We start from the raw sequence: 23,530 nt of genomic DNA on the forward strand, positions 1-23,530 counted from the left end.
TGGGGACAGCAGGGCTGATGTAGACCTGCGGCCCATGGGCTCCTGCACTGGGTCCCCGCAAGGCAGCTGAACCCCAGCCTCGGGCCCCCTGGGGCCTGGTGACTGACTGCTAGAGCCCCAGCATGTGGAGGAGCCTGCCTCCTGGTGTGGGTGCGGGTGGGGCCCACGGGCCTGCCCCTGCTGCCCTGCCCTGGGGTGTCCTGGGATCCCCAGGGCTGCCCTAGGTCAGCGACCTGGATCTGTGGGGCATGCCCAGGGCCCAGGAGGCCACATCCGGCGGTGAGGGCTAGCTCAGCCCGGGGCCAGAACGCAGGCCTGGCCAGGGCCCTGGGGCGCTGGATCCCATTAGCGCTGGGCCTGGGGGTGGCTCGAGTCGCCCCTGCCCTCACAGAGCCTGGGGCCAGGCCAGCCCAGGTCCCTCTGGGTCAGGGGCTGGTGTCCTGTGCGGGGGGTGCCTCCCTCTGGGAGGGACAGCGAGACAAGGCAGGACACGGTGACGGCGGGCCAGAGCCTCCGGGCCCCCGCACTCACGGCCACGCTCTGACCCCGAGGCCCGCGAGCATCGAGCTGCTCCGTGGAGGACAGAGGGTCCTGGGCCTGTGCGGGGCCTCGGGGCAGCGGGCTCAGCGCCTCCCTGGCTCTGCCCTGGCTGTGCCTGTCACTGCCCAGCGAGGAGCACGAGCTGCAATGGCTGCGGGGCAGGAAGGGTGTCCTGGGTTCGACAGCATCGTCCCTCGGGGGCTGGGGGGACCCCGTCATGGGAGTCCAGGGGGTGCTCCAGGGCCTGGTCCGTCACGGGGCCTCTGGGGTGGCCCAGGCAGGTGCCGAAGGGAAGGGGACCCCATTTTTTGTCTTCAAGCCCACCATGTCTGGGGGCCACCTGCCTGCACCGTCTTGTTGCACTGGGAGGATGGGGAGGGAGTTCCATCGCTGGGGGGGAAGTTGGATGATGGCCTGGCCGGGAGGGGGTCCGGGCGGCTCAGGCTGGGTGGCTGGGCCCAGGGAGGCCAGCTCCTCCACCCTGGGCGGTGGCTCAGAGGCCGGAGAAGGGAGGAGAGGCCTGGGCGCCGGGGACACTCGCTCCATGCCCAGGGGCCTCGTGGGGAACTCCTCAGGTCCCGCTGGAAAGAGGCCGACGGGGTCAGCGTCTCCAGCAGGCTGTGTGTCCCCCACTGGGGGCCCCGGGGGTCCTCACGGCTCCCGCGTGGTCCCCGGCCTGACCCTGTGCTCAGCCCCCCACACTGGTGCCTGGGCCCTGCTGTGGGTGCCCACACACCCAGCCCTGGCCTGGGGTCCCTGAGGCTAGAGCAGAAGAGGAGAGCCCCAGAGATGAGGATGGGGGCCCCGGGGGCTCTGTCCCCTGTGGGTGGCCCCAGCAGGCCGAGTCAGGAGGGGCCAGGGCCCTGAGCCCACCTGGGGGCGGGGGGCAGGTCGTACCACATCCTCCGGAGCTGGGTCATGGAGGCCCGAAGGTGTCTGAGCACCACAGGGCTGGGCCAGAGAGTCCTGGAGGAACTCCCGGAGCCCTTCCAGGGGCAGCTTCAGGAGGCGCTCTGGGTGGTGGGCGAGAGTCAGACCCAGAGGGCCCCGCCCTGTGGCCCCTGGTGCCCCCAGGCCAGCGGCTGGGGTCCCGCTGTGCCCAGGAGCACCGTGGGCAGTGCGCTGGCCGGGATGGCCCCTGCCCACTGCTCCTCTCAGGGAGCCCCGCTGCACCCGCCTGCCCCACAGTCCCCCCGCCCCAGGTCTGGGTGCTGCTCAGAGCACAGGGTCACCGCCCCTGCTACCCCCCCCACACCCCTGGGCTCCCAGGGGCTCACTTACTCCTGTGCACCTTGAGGTTGGTGTAGGCCATGGCCGTGAGCACCCTCTCCCCATCGAGTATATCCCACAGCTTCAGGGTGAGCGGGAAGGGGGTCTAGGGGACAGCGGGGTGGGAGGAGCGGCCAGAGCAGGGCCCCTGGGGGTCTCGGCTGGGGCTAGGCTAGGCCTCCCATCTGCCCCCCGGCTGCCCCCGATGAGGCCCCCCCTGCCCCCCCCCCCGTGCGTGCCCTCCTCCCAGGGAGATCAGGGCTCCTGGCCACTCTGGGTTCCAACCCGGCCAGCACCCCCCACAGCCCTGGGGGCACAGACTCTGCCCCCACTTGATGACACCACGCCTCTAGAGGACCCCAGGCTGGCCGCCCGATGGGCCTAGGGCCCGTCCACACCCCGGGCTGACCCGGCCTCCCATGGGGGAGCTGAGGCAGAGACGGCACGCCCCCCGGAACCTCCTCCAGGGACCCTCTGGGCTTCTCCAGGACTGGCTGGGCTGCGAGCCTCAGCCTCAGGGCCCCGGGGTTGGGCCTGGCTCGTCTGGAGGTGGGGCTGAGCTGGGCCCTCCCCTGGGGGCAGGGGGCAGGTCCGGGAGAGGGGGTTCCGGGGGGGCCTCACCCGGTCGAGGAAGAACTGCAGGAACCACTTTGGGGTATAGATGCCGGTGGACATCTGCTCCTCGTCCTGGCAGGAGGGCAGGAGGTGCTCAGGCCCCATGCCGCGGCCCCTGGAGCCGGGTGGACACACTCCTCACGGCCCCGCCCAGCCCCGAGGGCGCCCCCGGGCCCCAGGGCGAGGAACGTGACCCCAACTCTGGGCAGCTCAGAGGGCCGTGCCCCCCACCCCCTGCCCCAGGCCCTGGGGACGGAGCCTCAGGAGCTCCCACTCGCCATGTGCTTCCTCAGGTTGGGGAGAGCTCTTTGGAGGACGCGCTCATGATGAGCCTGGAACCTGAGGAGCTTCTGGAAGCCTGGGACGAAAAAGCCTGAGAAGGCCCCAGGCCCCCACGATCAGGGCCTCCTCCTGCACCAGGCGGGGTGGGGGGTGTCGGGGCAGGGGCCTCCTCCCACGCCCTGACCCCCGTGTGCCCACCGCCCTCGGAGCCCTGACTGGACCCGCTCTTCCAGAGTGCAGGGCTGCCTCCCAGGCCGGGGGTGCGGGGCCGGGGTCCCTCGTCCTCAAGAGACCCCGCGGGGCGGGGGCTGGGGGCTGAGGACCAGTCCTGGCTGACCCAGCACTCTCTTTCCTGCAGGGGCCGCCGCGGGGACAGGCAGGTCCCCAGCCCCGAGGGGCAGCGGGTGCAGGCCACAGGGAGGGTGATGGGCGTGCATGGCCCTCTGTGGGGCTTAGGAATGAGGCTGGGGGTCCCCGGGAGGGGGAGACGCTGCCCCCTGGGCCCCGTGTGGCCGTGGGCTGGCAGGGGGACCTGAGGGGCAAGCCGGCAGCCGGGCGGGAGGCTGGGGGAGCAGCGGGAGTGCGAGCCCGGCCTGCAGATGGTGGGGCAGGTGACCGTGGCTCCGGGACCCCGAGGCTTCTGGGGAAGGAGGGCCCTTGCACGTGGGGGGGCGGGCTGGGGGGTCCCCACCTAACTCCCGGTGCAGCAGCCTGCAGGGAGGTCCTCCTGAGCTCCCCTCCTGCCCGGCGGCCCGGCGGGCCCCTACCGTGCATGGCATGCCTGTCGTTGGTCATCAGCTAGGCCAGCGCCCAGAAGGCGTCCTCCTCGGGCAGGAACATGAGGAGGATGGCCGCAATCTCGCTCATGCCCTGGCAATAGCCCACCTCCTGCAAGAGCCAGAGCCCCATGGAGGGCGTGCACCCCGAGGCCCCCTCTGAGGCTCCCTGCGGGTGTCAGGCTCCCCCGGCTCCCTCACAGCCTGGGCTCCCGGAGGGGGCTCCCAGAGGGCGGGGGGGCAGGTGAGGGCCACCCGGACCAGCTCGGGCGCCAGCACCCCGGGCCCCGCTACCGAGCCCTGCGGTCGCTGTGCCAGGGCCCCCGTCCTCAGACCAGCAGGAGGGGCCTCCGTGAGCTGTGCCAGGCTGCAGGGGACCCGCCAGGTCTGGAGACCCCCCGGAGGGCAGGTCGGAGGCCTGACTTTGGCCCCTGGGAGGTCCCACGAGGGGAGCTGGGCCAGGACACCCTGCGGGGCCGGGGAGCATGTGAGCTGGGGTCCTCGGGGACCCTTCTGGAATGCGCCGTGGAAGGGGAAGGCCTCCTGGGAGCCTCAGCCTCGTGCCCTTCAGGGGAGTGGGAGCCTTCCCCGCCCGGGTTCTCATCAGTAGTGCCGTCTGTCAGGGTCCAGACCCGAGCTCTAGGATGGCCGCGGTGCATGCGGGGGCCCCGGGCAGCCCCGGCCCTCGGGCACGCAGGCCCTGCCTCCCCTGGGAGGTCTGCACCGCCCCCCTGCCCGTCCCAGAGGAGAGAGACCCTCCCCAAAATCTCGGGGCCATGGAGCTGGGGCCCCTCTGTGAGTCTCGCTGGTCACCAGCACTCAGGACAAGGCCATCCGCGGGGCAGGAGGCAGGGGCAGGGACACTCACCGTGTCGTTCACCGAGTAGGCCGCCAGCATGTGGAACAGGGCTCCCTGCCTAGGAGGGGAGACAGCAGGGGGCTCTGCTCAGTCAGCCCCCGCCCAGCGAGGCCGCCGAGGTGCCGACACCCACCCCGCAGGCCGCACGGCCCGCAGGGCCCCTCCGCAGGGGCCGATCTTTGGGGTCAGGTCTGTGCACAGGGACAGGCGGCGACCTCACACGTGCAGCGTGCCGGGGGTTAAGTGCACCTTGGGGTGTCCAACGCCTCCAAGCAGCTTCCGCCGTGGGGTGTGCAGCTCTGGGCTCCCCCAGCGCCGCCAGTGTCTCCTCCAGCCCTGGAGCGGCGCCCCCTGCATGCCCGATGGGAGCCAGCACTCCCCCTGCCCTGGTCCCCACAGCCCCTGACACCTCTCCTCCTCCGCCCTGGCCTGGCCCATGTCCCGGGAATACCACCAGCCCCACGTGGCCCCTGCCCCAAGCCCATGCAGCCGGGGCGTCCGTGGCCCTGAGCGCACCCCCAGGCCTTCCCAGGTGTCCCTGGACTGGACTCTGTGGGGGGCACTCCGGGCCCCCCCATCCCAGAGCATCTCGGGGCTCCAGGTCTGAGCTGCCATGAGGAGAGCAGGGAATGTCGTGTAGGTGTGACCCGGATACAGGCTGCAAACCCCTGGGGTCACTATCAGAACCCGCTGGGGGGTATAGGGTGCAGCCCCCTCAGTGCTGCCAGGAGCCGCCCGATGCCCCCCGCACAGCAGCCTGAGTCTGCACCCCGGCTCCGCAGCCCCTGGGCCCGGGCTGCAGGAGGCCGGCTCCCCCTGGGCCGGGGGTCACAGATCAGCTTGACCCTGCGGCGCTCTGAGGGCCGCGGGGGCCCCGGGGGGCAGCAGGTTCCCTGCAGGGAGGAGCACCGAGCTCTCGTGGGGAGACGGTCTGAGCGGCTCCCCGGGAAGCCCAGCCACCCTTGCCTGGCGGCTCACCAGCCCTGCCCCTGGCACCCCTGCAGGTCACTCCTGGGGTCCCGGGCTCCCACACACCCCGCCCACTGCACACAGAGGTAGCTGCACCCTCTGCTCCACCCACCTGCACCCCCCTGTCGGGGCTCCCTGCCTTCCCCCCTCCCCACGGCCCCTGGGGACTCTACGGGACACCGGAGCTTCTGACGGGAGCAGACCGTCCAGAGAACCCCAAGGGGAGGCTAAGCATGTCCCCCAGGGGGCAGCTGCACTGGGTCCTTGTGAGGGGGTGTCGGGACCGATAGTGTAGGGGTGGGGGTGTGGGGGTGTGGGGGATGCTATGGGGGGTGATGTAGGGGGATGGCGTGGGGGCGGTGGTTGAGGGGGATGGGGTGGGGAGCTGTGGACACAGGGCACCCTCTTCGCTAAGGTGCACATGGAGTTGTCGACAGATAAAGGCGACCCCAGTCTGGGGTTTGCTGTGACCCCTGCCCCTGGGGCCCCGTGTGCTCAGCGCAGGGCCTGCCTGGACCGGGGGCGGCATCTGGGGGTCGTCATACTATGTGTGCTCACCGACTGCAAATTGTCTAAAATAAAATGCCCAGAATTCAGAAGTACATAAAGCACCGAGGGTGGGTATCACCCTGACCTGTCCGACCCTCGTCGGGTCCATGTGTCCCGGTCCAGCTGCGGCCATGCACCCTGGCCCCCAGGTCCCCTTACTGCCCCCGTGCCCCCACCCCAGCCCCCTGCTCTTCACGGAGCCGTCCCTCACCCCCTTGGGGTTCAGCTCAGACGGTGACCCCTGGAGGCCCCGTCCTGGGGCCTCCCCATCCCCAAAACCCTGGGGGTGGGGGCACAGGGGTCATCCACAGCACCCTACCATGTGGCAGTGTGTTGTTTGCTGCTGTCACTCCCCCCGGCCTCAGAGACCCCCGTGTCCCCTGCACAGAAGCCCCCGTGGCCTCTCCCAGGCCCCCGAACCCCGCTGGCCCAGCAGCCTCACCCGACCCTGTAGCGGTCCCAGAACATGGTGTGACTGCGGAACGTCCGGTTGACATCCAAGTCGATCTGCATGATGTCCCGGGAGGAGACCAGGGCCGCCTCCTTCATTTCCTGCGGGGAGACCCCAGGAGGAGGAGCCGGCGTCAGGGACACAGACCCCGACCTGTCAGCAGGTGCCGTCCTGGACAGGGAGCCCTGGGGCCACCATGGGAGTGTGTCCTGCAGGAACCTCCTTCCTTTCCCTGGGAGGCTGGGGACGGCGGGAGTGCCCACCGTGCCCGTGGGGCCTGCATGAGGGCCTGTGGGCAGCTGTCATGGGTGGGGAGGGGACTGAGGGTCAGCCCGGGTGGGGAGGGGACTGAGGGTCAATCCTGGACAGGGAGGGGACATGGAGGATCAACCCGGGTGGGGAGGGGACATGGGGGGTCAGGCCTGGACAGGGAGGGGACATGGAGGATCAGCCCGGGTGGGGAGGGGACATGGGAGTTCAGCTCGGGTGGGGCGGGGACATGGGTGGTCAGCCTGGAGGGGAGGGGACAGGGGTCAGCCCTGGACAGGGGGGGACATGGAGGATCAGCCCGGGTGGGGAGGGGACATGGGGGGTCAGCTCTGGTGGGGAGGGGACTAAGGGTCAGCCTTGGACAGAGGGGGACATTGAGGATCATCCTGGGTGGGGAGGGGACATGGGGGGTCAGCCCTGGACAGGGAGGGGACTGAGGGTCCACGGGGAGTGGAAGGGCCCCACCTGGTATTTCCTGGCATTCCTGGCCTTAATCTGGTCAGCAATCGCAGGCACACCTCTCCCCGCACCTGGGGCGGGACCCCCTTGTAGACCCACCCCAGCTGCGGGGAGGAAGGCAGTGCTGGTGAGAGGGGCCCAGGGAGCGCGAGGCATCTAGAAGGTTCCGGCTTCGGCTCCAGGGTGTCTGCAGAGAGGCTGGGTCTCCCTGGAGCTGGGCCCCGTCCCCAACTAGGAGCAGGGACCGTGGCCCCGACCTGACGCTCCCCCACCGCCGTCCCGGGGCCTGAGGAGGATCGGGCTCCCAGCAGACTCTCCCCAGGCAGGGGGCTCCCCCGAGGACGGGGCAGGAGGACACTGAGGGCGGACCCCAGCTCTGTCAGGACAGAGAGCCCTCGGGGGCACCCAGCGCCCCACCTTCTCGCTGGGGAGGTAGTGGTCCCATCGCTTGAGCATTTTTATCCATTTGTCCACGCGCTGGGTCTCCTGGCGGAGTTTCTGGAAGAGGACAAGCGGGGGCCGCAGGTGAGGCTCCAGCCCGGGAGGTGGGCACTCGGGCCGCGTCCAGTCCCCCGCGGGACCCGGAGGAGCCAGGAAGACACAGGGCCCCCCGCGGACCGTGGCTCTGGGTCTGGGGTGCGTTCCCGGCAGCTGGGGAGATATCCGGGGATGTCCTGGGGGACGGGGTGCAGATAGCTGGCCCCAGCCCCCCACCACGTCCTGCCCGGGGCCCAGGATGGGCTCTCACCTTGGCCTCGCAGGGGCTGGGGCCGGACAGCTCCTTGTCCCTGGAAGGCAAGAGACGCAGAGCCCTGAGGCCCCAGCCCCACAGCCACCCTCCACACCCCGTCTGCACCCAGTGGCCTGGGGAGGGCAGGGCTCCTCCAGGGAGGGCAGGGGCTGCCAGCGGCTTGAGGGTGGGTGGGGGTGGCGTTCTGGGGGGTCTGAGATGGGTGTTTGCCGGGGGTGGGCTGGGCGGGAACCCCTCGGCGCCCCCACGGGGTGACCTGCCCCCCTCCTCGATGGACCAGCCAAGAGCTGTCCGCGTGGCCCAGGTGTCCTGTGACCGTCCCGCTGAGGTCCCCCCGCCTCCCAGGCCTGACTGCCCAGCGTCCAGCCGGCCTCGCCCTGCCCCCTGGCCATCCCCCTGCTGTCCCCTGACTCCCCTCTCTGCTGTCCCCTCTGCCTCTGGCCCATTTCACCTCCTGTCCTGTCGGAGCCCCAGAGCACGACCACCCCTGAGCCATCCCAGCAGCCACTAGGCCACAAGCAGGGCTGAGGGGGCCCCACCTGGGGTCTCCAGCCTCTGTCAGGTTCTCGTGGGGCTGTTGACCTATCAGCCTCGTCCCCTGCGACCTAGGCCACTGGGCTGTCCCCTCCCTCGTTCCCGCCCAGGGCAGCCCCCTCCTCCTCTACCCTCCTCCTGCCTGGCCGGGGCCCTCCCTCTGCGGACTCCCCCCTCCCTGCCCTGGCCTGGTCCCAGGCATCTACCTACAGCCCCGCAGAAGCCTTCAGGACTGTGGAGGCCCTGGCTGGGGGGTGTGGGTGAGAGCACCCCTGTGGACTCGCCCCAGACCAGGCCGTCCCCCAACAGACAGCACGCCCCGGCCCCAGAGCCCCTCACCCGTGGGAGCCCCTGCTGAAGGGACTGGACAGCCCCCCCGGATGCAGGAGGCAGACACCTGGGCCTGCCCGAAGCAGGCATGGGGGCCCCTCCTCTGAGTGTCCGGGGGCCTCCCCCGGGCCCAGCTCCCTTCCTGCCCACGCCCCGGGTCGGCCTCCGGGGTGTCTCAGCTGCAGCCTAGCGCAGACATGGCCCTCAGAGGGTTCCAGGGGACGAGGTCCCGACCTGGGGGGGGGGGGTCGGCCTCCAGAGAGGTGTTCCTGCAAACGCCAGCCCCCCTGAGATGGATGAGGGGTGTCCAGGGGACTCACTGCAGAAAGCCCTGGTGGTCGGTGACCTTGCACAGTGACAGGTCCTGTGGAGACCCTGCTTGGTGCGCCTGCAACAGAGGGGGCTCCGTGGTGGGGACCGATCAGAGCAGGGAAATGGGGACAGGAGGGAGCAGAAGGGATCCTCCCTCCCCTGAATCCTGAGGGAGCGCCGACCCTCTGAGATTGGCCGGGCACCAGAGGAAGAAGGGCCTGTCTGCCCGGTGGGCGCAGCCTGACAGCCTCACCTGCTTCTATCTATCAGTGATCATCCCCACCTGGGCCTCACCTGACCTGGTGACTGTGGTCCCCACCTGGGCCTCACCTGGATCCGGTGACTGTGGTCCCCCACTGGGCTTCACCCGGACCTGGTGACACTGATCCCCACCTGGGCCTCACCCGGACCTGGTGACTGTGGTCCCCACCTGGGCCTCACCCCGACCTGGTGACTGTGGTCCCCTCCTGGGCCTCAGCTGGACCTGGTGTCTCTGATCCCTACCTGGGTCTCACCTGACCTGGTGACTCTGATCCCTACCTGGCCCTCAACCGGACCCGGTGACGGTGGTCCCCACATGGGCCTCACCTGGAACCGGTGATGCTGGTCCCCACCTGGGCCTCACCCGGGCCTAGTGACTCTGGTCCTCACCTGGGCCTCACCTGAACCTGGTGACTCTGGTCCCCACCTTGGCCTCACCGGGACCTGGTGAATATGGTCCCCACCTGGACCTCACCTGGAACTGGTGACTGTGATCCCCACCGTGGCCTCACCTTGACCCGGTGACTAGTCCCCCACTGGGCTTCACCTGGATCTGGTGACTGTGGTTCCTACCTGGGCCTCACCTGACCTGGTGACTGTGGTCCCCACCTGGGCCTCACTTGACCTGGTGACTCTGATCCCTACCTGGCCCTCACCCGGACCTGGTGACTCTGGTCCCCAACTCGGCCTCACCCAGACCTGGTTACTCTAGTCCCACCAACTGGGCTTCACCTAGGTGACTCTGGTCTCCACCTGAGCCTCATGTGGATCTGCGACTGTGGTCCCCACCTTGGCCTCACCTGAACCTGGTGACTCTGCTCCCCACCTGGGCTCAGCTGGACCTGGTAGCTGTGGTCTTCATCTGGACCTGGTGACTCTGGTCCCCACCCGGGCCTCACCTGTACCTGGTGACTGGGCTCCTCAGATACCAATGACTAGGATCCAGGATGGACCCTTAGTTGCTACTGACACCGGGACCATCCCCAGGGTCTCACTTGTTCCTGGTGACTATGGTCGTTGTCTGGGCTGACCTGGCTCATCCTTGGCTCTGATCCCCTCTTGAGCCTCACCTGCTCTTGCAGGTATAGTCCCCCCTTCGTGGGTGTGTAGTGTCTATGGTCCCTTCTGGGCCTCACCTGATGGTACTGGGCCACAATATTGGCCCTTTGCAAGGCCAGCAGGGTCTCCGGGTCCTCCTGCATCGTGCTGCAATCCAAACACATCCAAGAATGACGGCGCGTGAGAACGTTCCGAGGACACATGCGTCCAGGTGCTCCCCGTGGGCAGGTGCCTCTCTGTCTGACTGGAGCTGGAGACAACCCCATAGCCCCGAGAGGCACAGGCTGGGCTGGAGCATCACACATGGGCCCTCGCTGCCTGTCTGTCCCTTGCCCACCTACAGTCCACCTTCCCAGCCACTGTCCCAGGACACGCCGTCCCGCTGGGGTCACAGAGCGCTCCCACCCCAGTATCAGGAGCACACGGGCGGGTGACCCAGGGGCTCCGGGGAACTGCCCACCTGACGCTCGGGGGTGACGTCTCCCAGTGGGCCGGTGCAGAGATGATGGTGGGTGGGCTGGCCAGCGAGTGTCCCTGCAGGCTTGGGGGAGGGGGGCGGGGATCGAAGGTTTCTCTTAGATTCCACAAGCACATGACCAAGGGGAGAAAGCGACGGACTGGACTTCATTAAAACCTGATGCCAGCAAGAGTGGGACCAAACTCCCCACCCTGAGGGCAGCGATGTGTGAATAGCCTGAGGGGGGCCTGGGGGAGCACGAGGGACTCCGCCTGCATTCCAGTGCGTGAAGAGCAAGCCTGCTCACGTGCCAGGGGGACCCAGCAGGCACAGGGCGGGATTGGGGGGTGTCAGTCACCCCTGTCAGGGTCCATGTGTCTAGGACAGGCTGGAAAGGTCATGGCTTGGGTGCCTGCACAGCACAGGGCTTACAGGGGAGCGGGGGTCCCGGGGGAGCTGCCTGAGGTCCAACTGCAGCCTCCTTCCCTGGACGGGCCTCTCACCCCGTGGGGCTGTGGAAGGGCTGTAGGAGCTGCTCACGGTCATCGCATGGGGGGTCGGGGTGTTGTGGACCCCAGCCCTGGAGGCCTGTGCCCCCACCCGGACCCACAGGCCCCACTGTGGCCCGCGGGGAGCAGGGATCAGCTGCCACTCACCTGTGACCTGTCGCTTTGTGAGCGCCTCCTCTTTATGCACTGGGGTACTGGGGAGAGTGGGAGGGTTGGGGTACTGGGGAGAGTGGGAGATTGGGGGTACTGGGGAGAGTGGGAGAGTGGGGGTACTGGGGAGAGTGGGAGGGTTGGGGTACTGGGGAGAGTGGGAGTACTGGAGTACTGGGGAGAGTGGGAGAACCGGGGTACTGGGGAGAGTGGGAGTGTTGGGGTACTGAGGAGATAGGAGTACTGGGCTACTGGGGAGAGCAGGAGAGTCGGGTCACGGCAAGCCAGATCCGGAGCACAAGTGTCTCCGAAGGTCTGCGGACGCAGAGTGGGCACCAGGCAGCGGTGGAACACGGGGGCACCACAATTCCGCCCAGAGTGGGGTCCCCCATCATGACTGTGGGCAGGCAGGGTCCAATCAGCACTTAGCCCTTCACCCTGAAGGCCTCTGTCTTTCAAGGATATGTAAATAAAATATTTTTATTTATTTATTTATTTTTTATTTATTTATGATAGTCACAGAGAGAGAGAGAGAGAGGCAGAGACACAGGTAGAGGGAGAAGCAGGCCCCATGCACCCGGAGCCCGACGTGGGATTCGATCCCGAGTCTCCAGGATCGAGCCCTGAGCCAAAGGCAGGTGCCAAACCACTGCGCCACCCAGGGATCCCAAATATTTTTAAAAAAGAAAAACAAGAGAAAGGACAAAAAGCATACGATCCTCTCAAGAGTTGCAGAAAAAGCATTTGACAAAATACAACATCAAAAGCATAGTGGGTTTTGAGGAAATGTCTATCAACATAATAAAGGCTGCTAGGAAGGCCCACAGCTGACATCATCTTCAAGGGTGAAAACCTGAGATCATCTCCCCTAAGAGCAGGAACAAGCCAAGGAGGTCCCCTCTCAGTGCTGGAAGTCCTAATGTAGTCAACAGACAGGAAACAGCAAAGGTTCCACACCTGGAAGGGGAATGTCACGCTGTCCCTATTTGCTGAAGATGAGGTACTAGAAACAGGAAACCCAAGAGCCCTCACCAAAACCTGTTAGAACTAATGATTGAATTCAGTAAATTCACGAGACACCAACTGAACCTACAGAGCTCAGTAGCCTTGCTGTGTCCCGACAATGAGCACTCAGGAAGGAAATGAAGGACGTGACTCCCTTCTCAGGAGCATCACAGAGAATAAATAATGAGACTGAACCAAAGGAGCACAAGACTTGTGCACTGAGCCATACCAGGCTCTGGGAGGCCGTCCTGGGCTCCTGGGGTGGGAGCCTCATCTTGTGAAAATGTCCGCAGTTCCTGAAGCCACCCTCAGTTTCAATGTCATTGCTATCAAAATCATGGTGGTAGATCCTAGAAATAGGAAAAAAAAAAAAAAAAAACCTAACATCCGTCAGCCCCCACAAATGACCCCGGACAGCAAATCAGTATTGGAAAAGCAGGACAGAGCGGGACGCAGCACTTTCCTATTTCAAACGATGTCACAGAGACACAGGATAAAGCAGTGTGGTTCTCGGGCCCCCGGCTGGCTCCGTCGGTTAAGCATCTGACTCCTGACCTCACCTCCAGTCCTGATCTCAGAGTCGTGAGTTCTAGCCCTCGGCTGGGCCATGGAAGAGGCATGGCGCCTACTTAGACCCACAGGGGGTGGTTCCAGCATAAGCTGAAGGAGCAGAACAGAGAGTCCAGAAGGAAATGTGCTCTGATACAACTGATTTTTTTAACTTAATTTAATTTATTTTTTTTTTTTTTTTTTTTTTTTTTATAAATTTGTTTTTTTTTTTTTAATATTTTATTTATTATTTATTTATTTAAGTCACAGACAGAGAGAGAGAGAGGCAGACACACAGGCAGAGAGAGAAGCAGGCTCCATGCACCGGGAGCCCGATGTGGGATTCGATCCCAGGTCTCCAGGATCGTGCCCTGGGCCAAAGGCAGGCGCCAAACCGCAGCGCCACCCAGGGATCCCAACTTAATTTAATTTAAACCCAATTAATTAACGTATAGTGTATTATACTTTCAGAGGTAGAATTCAGGGATTCACCAGTTGGAGAGAACAGCAGTGCTTGTGACATCACCTGCCCTCCTTCATGCCGGTCCCCTGTTATCCCCTCCCCTCTCCCCTCCCCTCCCCTCCCGCGACCCTCAGTTTGTTTCCTATGATCAAGAGTCTGTATTTCCTGCATCTGTTTTCATCTTATTTGTTTTTCCTTCCCTTCACAGATGTTCATCTGCTTTGCTTCTTTAATTCCACCTATGAATGACACCATACGGTCATTGTCTTTCCCGACTGACTTAGTTCACTTAACATGATCCCTCTTGTTCTATCCACGTCATTGCAAATGGCAAGATTTCCTTGATAGCTGAGTAACATTCTTCTCTCTATGACCATCATCTATCTCCCATCCTCTTTATCCATCATCTGCCCGAGGGCACCGAGGCTCCTCCCACAGTGTGGCTACTGTGGACCCGGCTGCTGTGGACATTGGGGGCACAGGTGTCCCAGCGTCTCACTGCATCTGTATCTTCGGAGTGAGCTCCAGGCCGTGCACCTGCCGGTCGCAGGGCAGCTCTATGGGTAACTTCCTGAGGAGCCTCCGCACTGTTTCCATGGCGGCTGCAACAGCCCGCGGTCCCGCCCACAGTGGAAGAGGGTTGAGTGAGTCTTGGCGGACGTGGTAAAAGCTTGGTCCACATTTCATTTCGCATCCTGTGGGTTCCAATTCATTGTCCTTAAGTATTTCTGGGGAAGCCGGGTGTTGTGCTCCATTTCAGCGCGACGTTTCCGAAGCTCATAGGTCTCAGCTGGAGCCCGGAAGGAGGCAGGTCCGGCCTTGGGCGCGGGGACGCCGCCTCCTGCAGGGCCTCCTTCAGCGCCTGAGCGTCCCGCAGGGGGTGCCCGAGCCCAGGCCCGGGTCAGGGGGCGCGCGTGCGCAGTAGGCCTCGTCCGCCTGCACTAACAGGAGCCCGTCTGCGCTCTGGAGGCCTGAGGAGGATGTGGGGCCGCGTCCACGCTGACAGGAGCCCCGGCCTCCTCAGGACCTGCGGTGAGACTTCAGGAAGATGTGGGGCCGCATCCTCGCTGACAGGAGCCCCGGCCTCCTCAGGACCCGCGGTGAGTTTTCGGGATGACGTGGGGCCGCGTCCGCGGGGACAGGACCCCCGGCCTCCTCAGGACCCGCGGGGAGTTTTCGGGATGACGTGGGGCCGCGTCCACGCTGACAGGAGCCCCGGCCTCCTCAGGACCCGCGGGTAGGCTTCAGTCCCATGTGGAGCCGCGTCCACGGTGACAGGAGCCTGGCCTCCTCAGAACCCGCGGGGAGGCTTCCGGAGGATGTGAGGCATAGTCCACAGTGACAGGACCCCCCTCGTCCTCAGGACCCGCTGTATATGACTCAGGAAGACATGGGGCCACGTCCACCATGACAGGAGTCCGGCTTCCTCAGGACCCGCTGGAGGATCCTGGAGGCGCTGTTCAGAGTCACATCCACCTCAGCAGGGGCTACTCAGAACGACAAGGTAAGTGAATGGGGAGAATTGAGATAGGATTAGGGTTTAGGGTGAGCAATAGGTGGTTAGAGTTAGGTTAGATGATAAGGATTAGTGATCATGGTTATGCGTACGAGTTACTAGTTAGGGTGAGGGATGGGGTAAGGGTCGAGTTAGGAGTTAAGGTACGGTATTAGGGATTAGGAAACTGAGTTAGGGACTGGATTAGGGTGATGTTACAGAAAGGTTATAGGGATTAGGGTTAGGGGATAGGGGGAGGGAATAGGGTAAGAGTTAGAGTGGGGGATGGGGTTAGAGTTTAGGGTTAGGGGTTAAGGCAGGGTTAGGGATATGGGTTAGGGTTTGGGCTAGGGGTTTGGGCTAGATTTAGGGTACGGGTTAGGGATTAGGGTACGGGTTAGGTTTAGGGTTGGGTCAGGGTACGGGTTAGGGTTAGGGCTAGGGGTTAGGGTACGGGTTAGGGTTAGGGTACAGGTTAGGGTTAGGGGTTAGGGTACGGGTTAGGGTTAGGGTGAGGGTGAGGGTACGGGTTAGGGTTAGGGTTTGTGTTAGGATACGGGTTAGGGTTACGGTACGGGTTAGGGTTTAGGGGTTAGGGTTAGGGTACGGGTTAGGGTTAGCATGAGGGTACGGGTTAGGGTTAGGGTTTAGGGGTTAGGGTTAGGGTACGGGTTAGGGTTAGCGTGAGGGTACGGGTTAGGGTTAGGTACGGTTTAGGGTATTGGTTAGGGTACGGGTTAGGGTTTGTGTTAGGATACAGGTTAACCCTAACCCTAACCCTAACCACGTCCTCTGGAAGACTCCCCGCGGGTCGTGAGGAGGCCGGGCCATTGTCAGTGTGGACACGGCCCCACATGGTCCTGAAGCCTCCCCGCGTGTCCTGCGGAGCCGGGCCCCTGTCAGAGTGGATGCGACCCCCACATGGCTGTTTCCTGTCTGTTGACTACGGTAGACGCTTTCAGGTTGTCACCCTTGAGGATGACATCAGCTGCAGGCCTTCCTACACGGCCTTTCCTCTGTTGATAGACATTTCCTCAAAACCCACTGTGCTTTTTATGTTGTATTCTGTCAAATGCTTTTTCTGCAACTCTTGAGGGGATCATATGCGTTTTGTCCTTTCTCTTGTTTTTTGTGTTTTGTTTTTAAAGATGTTATTTATATATCCTTGAGAGACACAGACAGACAGACAGAGAGGCAGAGACACAGGCAGAGGGAGAAGAAGGCTCCATGTAGGGAACCCGATGTGGGACTCAATCCCGGGACTCCAGGATCACGCCCTGGGCTGAAGGCTCACGCTGAAGCGCTGAGCCACCCGGGCCGCCCCATGTCCTTTCTCTGGTTAATGGGATGGATCCTGCTGACTGATGGACAGAGGGGCCTCAGGGGGCAGGTGGGCAACATGGATGAGCAATAGGAAAAGCTACAAGCGTCTGGTTCTAAATAAAGAAATCCCAGAAATTTAGAAAGTACAGCCTGGCAATAGAGTCAGTACTGTTGGGACAACTTTGTACGGGGACAGACGGTGACGCCGCTTCTCGTGGGGAGAGCTGAGTGAGGCACAGAATTGTCAAGTCACTAGTTGTAGCCCTGAAACTACTGTCACATTGTGTGTCGACTGTACTTCAATAAATATCAAAAGGGGTTTCTGGTAGGACTCCCGGTGGGTCCGTGAAAGGCATTTACATGGTTGTTACACACACGAAGGCACCTCTGCAGAGGGAATCAAGATGCTCACGTGTCTTCATGTTAATTTTTAGAAGATTTAATTGAGAGAGGGTGCAGTTGGGGGGGGCGGAGGGAGAGGGGGAACCTGGAGTGGACTCCTCACCCACTGGAGCCCAAGCCCCACGCGAGGCTCCACGCCACAACCTAGAGATCCTGACTTGAGCCAAACTCAAGAGTCGACGTGGAACCGACGGAACCACCCAGGAGCCCCTTAAATGTTCCTAACTGCAACCCCATGCTGTGAACCCTGGGGGCAGGGGGGCATCTGTGACCCTCAGTCTGCTTTGAAGGGCGGGAGGCCTGCAGGGCCTGAGGATGGGAACTGAGGATGTGGGAGGGTGCCTGCATCCCCTTCCTGCCCGGCGCGGGGACAGGACCCTCCCCCGGGACCCTCGGCCTTCAGGGTGAAGGGCTAAGTGCTGATTGGACCCTGCCTGCTCACAGTGATGATGCAGGACCCCACTCTGGGCAGAACTGTGGTGCCCCCGGGTTCATCAGTCACCAGGTCCAGGTGAGGCACAGGTGGGGACCACAGTCACCAGGTCCAGGTGAGGCCCAGGTGAGGCCCAGTCACCAGGTCAGGTGAGGCCCAGGCGGGGCACCACAGACACCAGGTCCAGGTGAAAGCCAGGTGGAGACCAGAGTCACCAGGTCCAGGGGAGGTCCAGGTGAGGACTACAGTCACCAGGTCTGGGTGAGGCCCAAGTGGGGACCAGCGTCACCGGTTCCAGGTGAGGCCCATGTGGGGACCAGCATCACCGGGTCTGGCTGAGGGCCAAGTAGGCATCAGAGTCATCAGGTCAGGGGAGCCCAGGTAGGGATCAGTCACCAGGGCTGCGTGAGGCCCAGGTGGGGACCACAGTCACCAGGTCTGGGTGAGGCCCAGGTGAGGACCAGTCACCAGGTCAGGTGAGACCCAGGTGGGGACCAGCATCACCGGTTCCAGGTGAGGCCCAGGTGGGGACCACAGTCACCAGGTCAGGTGAGGCCCAGGTGGGGATGATCACTGATAGATAGAAGCAGGTGAGGCTGTCAGGCTGCGCCCACTGGGCAGACAGGCCCTTCTTCCTCTGGTGCCCGGCCAATCTCAGAGGGTCGGCGCTCCCTCAGGATTCAGGGGAGGGAGGATCCCTTCTGCTCCCTCCTGTCCCCATTTCCCTGCTCTAATCGGTCCCCACCACGGAGCCCCCTCTGTTGCAGGTGCACCAAGCAGGGTCTCCGCAGGACCTGTCACTGTGCAAGGTCACCGACCACCAGGGCTTTCTGCAGTGAGTCCCCTGGACACCCCTCATCCATCTCATGGGGGGTGGCGTTTGCAGGAACACCTCTCTGGAGGCTGACCCCCCCCCAGGTCGGGACCTCATCCCCTGGAACCCTCTGAGGGCCATGTCTGTGCTGGGCTGCAGCTGAGACACCCCGGAGGCCGACCCGGGGCGTGGGCAGGAAGGGAGCTGGGCCCGGGGGAGGCCCCCGGACACTCAGAGGAGGGGCCCCCATGCCTGCTTCGGGCAGGCCCAGGTGTCTGCCTCCTGCATCCGGGGGGGCTGTCCAGTCCCTTCAGCAGGGGCTCCTGCGGGTGAGGGGCTCTGGGGCTAGGGCGTGCTGTCTGTTGGGGGACGGCCTGGTCTGGGGCGAGTCCACAGGGGTGCTCTCACCCACACCCCCAGCCAGGGCCCCCACAGTCCCGAAGGCTTCTGCGGGGCTGTAGGTAGATGCCTGGGACCAGGCCAGGGCAGGGAGGGGGGAGTCCGCAGAGGGAGGGCCCGGCCAGGCAGGAGGAGGGAAGAGGAGGAGGGGGCTGCCCTGGGCGGGAACGAGGCGGGGACAGCCCAGTGGCCGAGGTCGCAGGGGACGAGGCTGATGGGTCAACAGCCCCACGAGAACCTGACAGAGGCTGGAGACCCCAGGTGGGGCCCCCTCAGCCCTGCTCATGGCCCAGTGGCTGCTGGGATGGCTGAGGGGTGGTCGTGCTCTGGAGCTCCGACAGGACAGGAGGTGAAATGGGCCAGAGGCAGAGGGGACAGCAGAGAGGGGAGTCAGGGGACAGCAGGGGGATGGCCAGGGGGCAGGGCGAGGCCGGCTGGACGCTGGGCAGTCAGGCCCTGGGAGGCGGGGGGACCTCAGCGGGACGGTCACTGGGCACCCGGGCCACGCGGACAGCTCTTGGCTGGTCCATCGAGGAGGGGGGCAGGTCACCCCCTGGGGGCGCCGAGGGGTCCCCGCCCAGCCCACCCCCAGCAAACACCCTTCTCAGATCCCCCAGAACCAGCTGTCTGCACCCCATCCCCCAGGACATCCCCGTGCGTCTCCCCAGTCCCCTGTCCCAGCGCTGCACGGGCTGCCGGGCCCCGGGCAGGACGTGGTGGGGGGCTGGGGCCAGCTATCTGCACCCCGTCCCCCAGGACATCCCCGGATATCTCCCCAGCTGCCGGGAACGCACCCCAGACCCAGAGCCACGGTCCGCGGGGGGCCCTGTGTCTTCCTGGCTCCTCCGGGTCCCGTGGGGGACTGGACGCGGCCCGAGTGCCCACCTCCCGGGCTGGAGCCTCACCTGCGGCCCCCGCTTGTCCTCTTCCAGGAACTCTGCCAGGAGACCCGGCGCGTGGACAAATGGATAAAAATGCTCAAGCGATGGGACCACTACCTCCCCAGCGAGAAGGTGGGGCGCTGGGTGCCCCCGAGGGCTCTCTGTCCTGACAGAGCTGGGGTCCGCCCTCAGTGTCCTCCTGCCCCGTCCTCGGGGGAGCCCCATGCCTGGGGAGAGTCTGCTGGGAGCCCGATCCTCCTCAGGCCCCGGGACGGCGGTGGGGGAGCGTCAGGTCGGGGCCACGGTCCCTGCTCCTAGTTGGGGACGGGGCCCAGCTCCAGGGAGACCCAGCCTCTCTGCAGACACCCTGGAGCCGAAGCCGGAATCTTCTAGATGCCTCGCGCTCCCTGGGCCCCTCTCACCAGCACTGCCTTCCTCCCCGCAGCTGGGGTGGGTCTACAAGGGGGTCCCGCCCCAGGTGCGGGGAGAGGTGTGCCTGCGATTGCTGACCAGATTAAGGCCAGGAATGCCAGGAAATACCAGGTGGGGCCCTTCCACTCCCCGTGGACCCTCAGTCCCCTCCCCACCAGGGCTGACCCCCCATGTCTCCTCCCCACCCGGGCTGATCCTCCATGTGCCCCCCTTTTTCAGGGCTGACCCCCTGTCCCCTCCCCTCCAGGCTGACCCCCCGTGTCCCCTCCCCACCTGGGCTGATCCTCCATGTCCGCTCGCTGCCCAAGGCTAACCCTCAGTCCCCTCCCTGCTCAGGGCTGAACCCCCCTGTCCCCTCCCCACCAGGGCTGACCCCCCATGTCCCCTCCCCACCTGGGTTGATCCTCCATGTCCCCTCCCTGTCCAGGGCTGACCCTCAGTCCCCTCCCCACCTGGGCTTACCCTCAGTCCCCTCCTCGCCCACGACAGCTGGGCACAGGCCCTCATGCAGGCCCCGCGAGCACGGTGGGCACTCCCGCTGTCCCCAGCCTCCCAGGGGAAGGAAGGAGGTTCCTGCAGGACACACTCCCATGGTGGCCCCAGGGCTCCCTGTCCAGGACGGCAGTTGCTGACAGGTCGGGGTCTGTGTCCCTGACGCCGGCTCCTCCCAGGGTCTCCCCGCAGGAAATGAAGGAGGCGGCCCTGGTCTCCTCCCCGACATCATGCAGATCGACCTGGACGTCAAACAGACGTTCCGCAGTCACACCATGTTCTGGGACCGCTACAGGGTCGGGTGAGGCTGCTGGGCCAGCGGGGGCCCAGGAGAGGCCCAGGAGAGGCCCAGGGGCTTCTGTGCAGGGGACACGGGGTCTCTGAGGCCGGGGGGGAACAACAGCAGCAAACAACACACCGCCACATGGTAGGGTGCTGGGGATGACCCCCATGCCCACACCCCCGGGGTCTCGGGGATGGGGAGGCCCCAGGACGGGGCCTCCAGGGGTCACAGTCTGAGCTGAACCCCAAGGGGGTGAGGGACGGCTCCGTGAAGAGCAGGGGGCCAGGGTGGGGGCATGGGGGGCAGTAAGGGGACCTGGGGGCCCGGGTGCATGACCACGGCTGGACTGGGCCACATGGACCCGACGAGGGTCGGACAGGTCAGGGTGACACCCACCCTCGGTGCTTTATGTACTTCTGAATTCAGGGCATTTTATTTTAGACAATTTGCAGTTGGTGAGCACACATAGTATGACGACCCCCATTTGCCGCCCCCGGTCCAGGCAGGCCCTGCGCTGAGCACACGGGGCCCCAGGGGCAGGGGTCACAGCAAACCCCAGACTGGGGTCACCTTTATCTGTCAACGACTCCATGTGCACCTTAGCGAAGGGGGTGCCCTGTGTCCGCAGCCCCCCACCCCATCCTCCTCAACCACCGCCCCCACGCCATCCCCCTACATCACCCCCCACACCATCCCCCACACCCCTAGACCCCCCACCCCTACACTATCGGTCCCGCTGCCACCCCACAAGGACCCGATGCAGCTGCCACCTGGGGGACATGCTTAGCCTCTCCGGCCACCTTGGGGTTCTCTGGATGGCCTGCTCCCGTCAGAAGCTCCGGTGTCCCGTAGAGTCCCCAGGGGCCGTGGGGAGGGGGGAAGGCAGGGAGCCCCCGACAGAGGGGTGCAGGTGGGTGGAGCAGAGGGTGCAGCTACTTTTGTGTGCAGTGGGCGGGGTGTGTGGGAGCCCGGGACCTCAGGGGTGACCCGCAGGGGCGCCAGGGGCGGGGCTGGTGAGCCGCCAGGCAAGGGTGGCTGGGCTTCCCGGGGAGCCGCTCAGACCGTCTCCCCACGAGAGCTCGGTGCTCCTCCCTGCAGGGAACCTGCTGCCCCCAGGGGACCCCGCGGCCCTCAGAGCGCGGCCGGGTCAGGCTGACCGGTGACCCCCGGCCCAGGGGGAGCCGGCCTCCTGCAGCCCGGGCCCGGGGGCCGCGGAGCCAGGGTGCAGACTCAGGCCGCCGTGCGGGGGGCATCGGGCGGCTCCTGCAGCGCTGAGGGGGCCGCACTCCGTACCCCCCCCCCCCGCGGGCTCAGATAGTGAACCCAGGGGTTCGCAGCCTGTATCCGGGTCACACCTGCACGACGTTCCCTGCACTCCTCACAGTGGCTCAGACCTGGAGCCCTGAGATGCTCTGGGATGGGCGGGCCCGGGGTGCCCCCACAGAGTCCAGTCCAGGGACACCTGGGAAGGCCTGGGGGTGCGCACAGGGCCACGGACACCCCGGCTGCGTGGGCTCGGGGCAGGGGCCACGTGGGGCTGGTGGTGTTCCCGGGATACGGGGCCAGGCCAGGGCAGAGGAGGAGAGGTGTCAGGGGCTGTGGGGACTGGGGCAGGGGGAGTGCTGGCTCCTAGCGGGTGTGCATGGGGGGCCGCTCCAGGGCTGGAGGGGGCGCTGGCGGCTCTGGGGGAGCCCAGAGCTGCACACCCCACGGTGGGATCCGCATGGAGGCGTCGGACACCCCAGGGTGCACATAACCCCCGGCGCACTGCACGTGTGAGGTCGCTGCCTGTCCCCGTGCACAGACCTGACCCCAGAGATCGGCCTCTGCGGAGGGGCCCTGCGGGCCGTGCGGCCTGCGGGGCGGGTGTCGGCACCTCGGCGGCCTCGCTGGGCGGGGGCTGACTGAGCAGAGCCCCCCGCTGTCCCCCCTCCTAGGCAGGGAGCCCTGTTCCACATTCTGGCGGCCTACTCGGTGAACGACACGGTGAGTGTCCCTGCCCCTGCCTCCTGCCCCGCGGATGGCCTTGTCCTGAGTGCTGGTGACCAGCGGGACTCACAGAGGGGCCCCAGCTCCATGGCCCCGAGATGCTGGGGAGGGTCTCTCTCCTCTGGGACGGGCAGGGGGGCGGTGCAGACCTCCCAGGGGAGGCAGGGCCTGCGTGCCCGAGGGCCGGGGCTGCCCGGGGCCCCCGCATGCACCGCGGCCATCCTAGAGCTCGGGTCTGGACCCTGACAGACGGCACTACTGACGAGAACCCGGGCGGGGAAGGCTCCCACTCCCCTGAAGGGCACAAGGCCGAGGCGCCCAGGAGGCCTTCCCCTTCCACAGCGCATTCCAGAAGGGTCCCCGAGGACCCCAGCTCACACGCTCCCCAGCCCCGCAGGGTGTCCTGGCCCAGCTCCCCTCGTGGGACCTCCCAGGGGCCAAAGTCAGGCCTCCGACCTGTCCTCCGGGGGGTCTCCAGACCTGGCGGATCCCCTGCAGCCTGGCACAGCTCACGGAGGCCCCTCCTGTTGGTCTGAGGACGGGAGCCCTGGCACGGCGGCCGCAGGGCTTGGTAGCGGGGCCCGGGGTGCTGGCACCCGAGCTGGTCCGGGTGGCCTTCACCTCCCCCCCCCCCCCCCCCGCCCTCTGGGAGTCCCCTCTGGGAGCCCGGGCTGTGAGGGAGACGGGGGAGCCTGAGCACCTCCTGCCCTTCCGCCAGGACAAGGAGCAGATGTCCACCGGCATCTATACCCCAAAGTGGTTCCTGCAGTGCTTCCTCGGCCCCCCGGCACCCCTGATCCCGGACCTGCCCCCTGCCCCCGGGGAGGGCCCAGCTCAGCCCCACCCTCCGAGGAGCCAGGCCCGACCCTGGGGCCCTGAGGCTGAGGCTCGCAGCCCTGCCCGACCTGGAGAAGTCCAGAGGGTCCCTGGAGGAGGTTCCGGGGGGCGAGCCATCTCTGTCTCAGGTCCCCCGCGGGAGGCCAGGTCAGCCCGGGGTGTGGACGGGCCCTCGGCCCATTGGGCGGCCAGCCCGGGGTCCTCTAGAGGCGTGGTGTCGTCAAGTGGGGGCAGAGTCTGTGCCCCCAGGGGTGTGGGGGGTGCTGGCCGGGTTGGAACCCAGAGTGGCCAGGAGCCCTGATCTCCCTGGGAGGAGGGCACGCACGGGGGA

The 23,530-nt window shown here is 65.5% G+C and overlaps 2 protein-coding genes across 12 annotated transcripts; one reads left to right on the forward strand and one right to left on the reverse strand.

The window, feature by feature from the left end:
• Nucleotides 1-1,498: 1,498 nt before the first annotated feature.
• On the reverse strand, nt 1,499-14,016 carry LOC140603534 (USP6 N-terminal-like protein). The gene is made up of 14 exons (XM_072773924.1): nt 13,957-14,016; nt 11,630-11,717; nt 11,400-11,446; nt 10,747-10,820; nt 10,364-10,433; nt 8,975-9,042; nt 7,788-7,827; nt 7,457-7,537; nt 6,302-6,411; nt 4,351-4,399; nt 3,474-3,594; nt 2,703-2,797; nt 1,822-2,496; nt 1,499-1,553 (listed from the first exon to the last, which is right to left on the reverse strand). The coding sequence occupies exons 1-11, from the start codon at nt 14,014-14,016 to the stop codon at nt 3,505-3,507; spliced, it is 777 nt and encodes a 258-aa protein (XP_072630025.1). The 3' UTR covers nt 1,499-1,553; nt 1,822-2,496; nt 2,703-2,797; nt 3,474-3,504.
• Nucleotides 13,420-23,521, forward strand: LOC140604298 (uncharacterized). Of its 11 annotated transcripts, XM_072775673.1 has the most exons (8): nt 13,420-14,519; nt 14,783-14,923; nt 17,840-17,907; nt 19,218-19,298; nt 19,612-19,709; nt 20,283-20,391; nt 22,311-22,359; nt 23,081-23,521. In XM_072775673.1, exons 6-8 carry the CDS (start codon nt 20,321-20,323, stop codon nt 23,498-23,500), a joined length of 540 nt encoding a protein of 179 aa, XP_072631774.1. In that variant the 5' UTR covers nt 13,420-14,519; nt 14,783-14,923; nt 17,840-17,907; nt 19,218-19,298; nt 19,612-19,709; nt 20,283-20,320; the 3' UTR covers nt 23,501-23,521. The 11 variants fall into 11 exon arrangements, 7 of the variants coding, with proteins under 7 accessions (XP_072631774.1, XP_072631773.1, XP_072631771.1 ...); XM_072775672.1 differs by having other exon boundaries at nt 19,612-20,391; XR_012007255.1 differs by having other exon boundaries at nt 13,425-14,063; nt 14,444-14,519; nt 19,612-20,391; nt 22,311-23,521.
• The last annotated feature ends 9 nt before the right edge of the window (nt 23,522-23,530 follow it).

The sequence above is a fragment of the Canis lupus genome, chromosome 14 (assembly GCF_048164855.1).
Source record: "Canis lupus baileyi chromosome 14, mCanLup2.hap1, whole genome shotgun sequence".
NCBI classification, from domain to species: domain Eukaryota; kingdom Metazoa; phylum Chordata; class Mammalia; order Carnivora; family Canidae; genus Canis; species Canis lupus.

Bases quoted from the DNA above. Each gene is read 5' to 3' on its own strand.
- LOC140603534 (XM_072773924.1), bottom strand. From the start codon at position 14,016: ATGGAAACAGTGCGGAGGCTCCTCAGGAAGTTACCCATAGAGCTGCCC. The intron at 4,400-6,301 runs GTGAGGCTGCTG...CTCCCCTCCTAG, and splicing joins TGGGACCGCTACAGGGTCGG to GCAGGGAGCCCTGTTCCACA. The intron at 3,595-4,350 runs GTGAGTGTCCCT...TGGCTCTTGCAG, and splicing joins CCTACTCGGTGAACGACACG to GAGGTGGGCTATTGCCAGGG.
- LOC140604298 (XM_072775670.1), top strand. From the start codon at position 14,468: ATGTGGGGCCGCATCCTCGCTGACAGGAGCCCCGGCCTCCTCAGGACC. The intron at 14,924-17,839 runs GTAAGTGAATGG...CCTCTGTTGCAG, and splicing joins GGGCTACTCAGAACGACAAG to GTGCACCAAGCAGGGTCTCC. The intron at 19,299-19,611 runs GTGGGGCGCTGG...TCCTCCCCGCAG, and splicing joins ACTACCTCCCCAGCGAGAAG to CTGGGGTGGGTCTACAAGGG.